The 977-nt window shown below is 49.9% G+C and overlaps 1 protein-coding gene across 1 annotated transcript in view; it reads right to left on the bottom strand.

Annotated features, from left to right (window-relative positions):
• The window catches only part of LOC105549517 (zinc finger CCCH-type antiviral protein 1-like), a gene marked incomplete at both ends in the record, with an annotated part of 5,818 nt that extends 5,630 nt beyond the window's left edge, over positions 1 to 188 (bottom strand). Inside the window, one exon of the mRNA XM_011994107.1 lies at positions 65 to 188. Coding sequence (XP_011849497.1) covers positions 65 to 188 — 124 coding nt within the window. The remainder of the gene's footprint in view (positions 1 to 64) is intronic.
• Between the last annotated feature and the right edge of the window lie 789 nt (positions 189 to 977).

Raw genomic sequence — 977 nt, 5'->3', positions numbered from 1 at the left:
AGCACTAATGCTTCCCTTTGATAATGTTGGGCTCTTGAAAGCCAGAGTACAGTCACCAACTTACACGTGGATTCTGGGGTCAGAGTAGGCTTCCTCGATCATCTCCATGGGCTTCAAGTCCGTCCAGGTTTCACCAATAAACATCTGCCACCGGTAAGGCAGATGGAAGTGGACTTTGCTGCAGCTACCTACAAAGACAAAGAGAGGATCTGAGGGACTGTTGAACGGGGATTCTAAACAATTCAGTCAAGTTCACTGCCAGCTTTCCCCATCCATTCCTGCCTGCCCCCTGCCAGACAGGTCCCATCTATACCTGCTGACATTGCCATGTGTCCATTTTCCGGGTTCCTTCATTACCTTGGAGATGCATCAGAAAACAAAAATTCAGGCCAGGTGTGGCGGCTCACGCCTATAATCCCACCACTTTGGGAGGCCGAGACAGGCAGATCAATTGAGGCCAGGAGTTCAAGACCAGCCTAGCCAACATGATGAAATCCTGTCTCTACTAAAAATACAAAAATTAGCCAAGCATGCTAGTGAGTGCCTGTAATCCCAGCTACTTGGGAGACTCAGGCAGGAGAATCACTTGAACCTGGGAGGTGGAGGTTGCAGTGAGCCGAGATCACTCCACTGCACCGCAGCCTAGGTGACAGAGTGAAATTCTGTCTCAAAAAAAAAAAAAAAAAAAAAAGAAAACAAAACAAAAATTCCCCACTACCCCCAAAGTCACTCTATCCAGATAGAAATATGAGGTGGCCGGGCGCAGTGGCTCAAGCCTGTAATCCCAGCACTTTGGGAGGCCGAGACAGGCGGATCACAAGGTCAGGCGATTGAGACCAGCCTGGCTAACACGGTGAAACCCCGTCTCTACTAAAAAATACAAAAAACTAGCCGGGCGTGGTGGCGGGTGCCTGTAGTCCCAGCTACTCGGGAGACTGAGGAAGAAGAATGGCATGAACCCGGGAGGCAGAGCTTGC

This window comes from Mandrillus leucophaeus, unplaced genomic scaffold (assembly GCF_000951045.1).
Source record: "Mandrillus leucophaeus isolate KB7577 unplaced genomic scaffold, Mleu.le_1.0 Scaffold4417, whole genome shotgun sequence".
In the NCBI taxonomy this organism is placed as follows: Eukaryota; Metazoa; Chordata; class Mammalia; order Primates; family Cercopithecidae; genus Mandrillus; species Mandrillus leucophaeus.
This window is presented reverse-complemented; position numbering and strand designations above follow the sequence as displayed.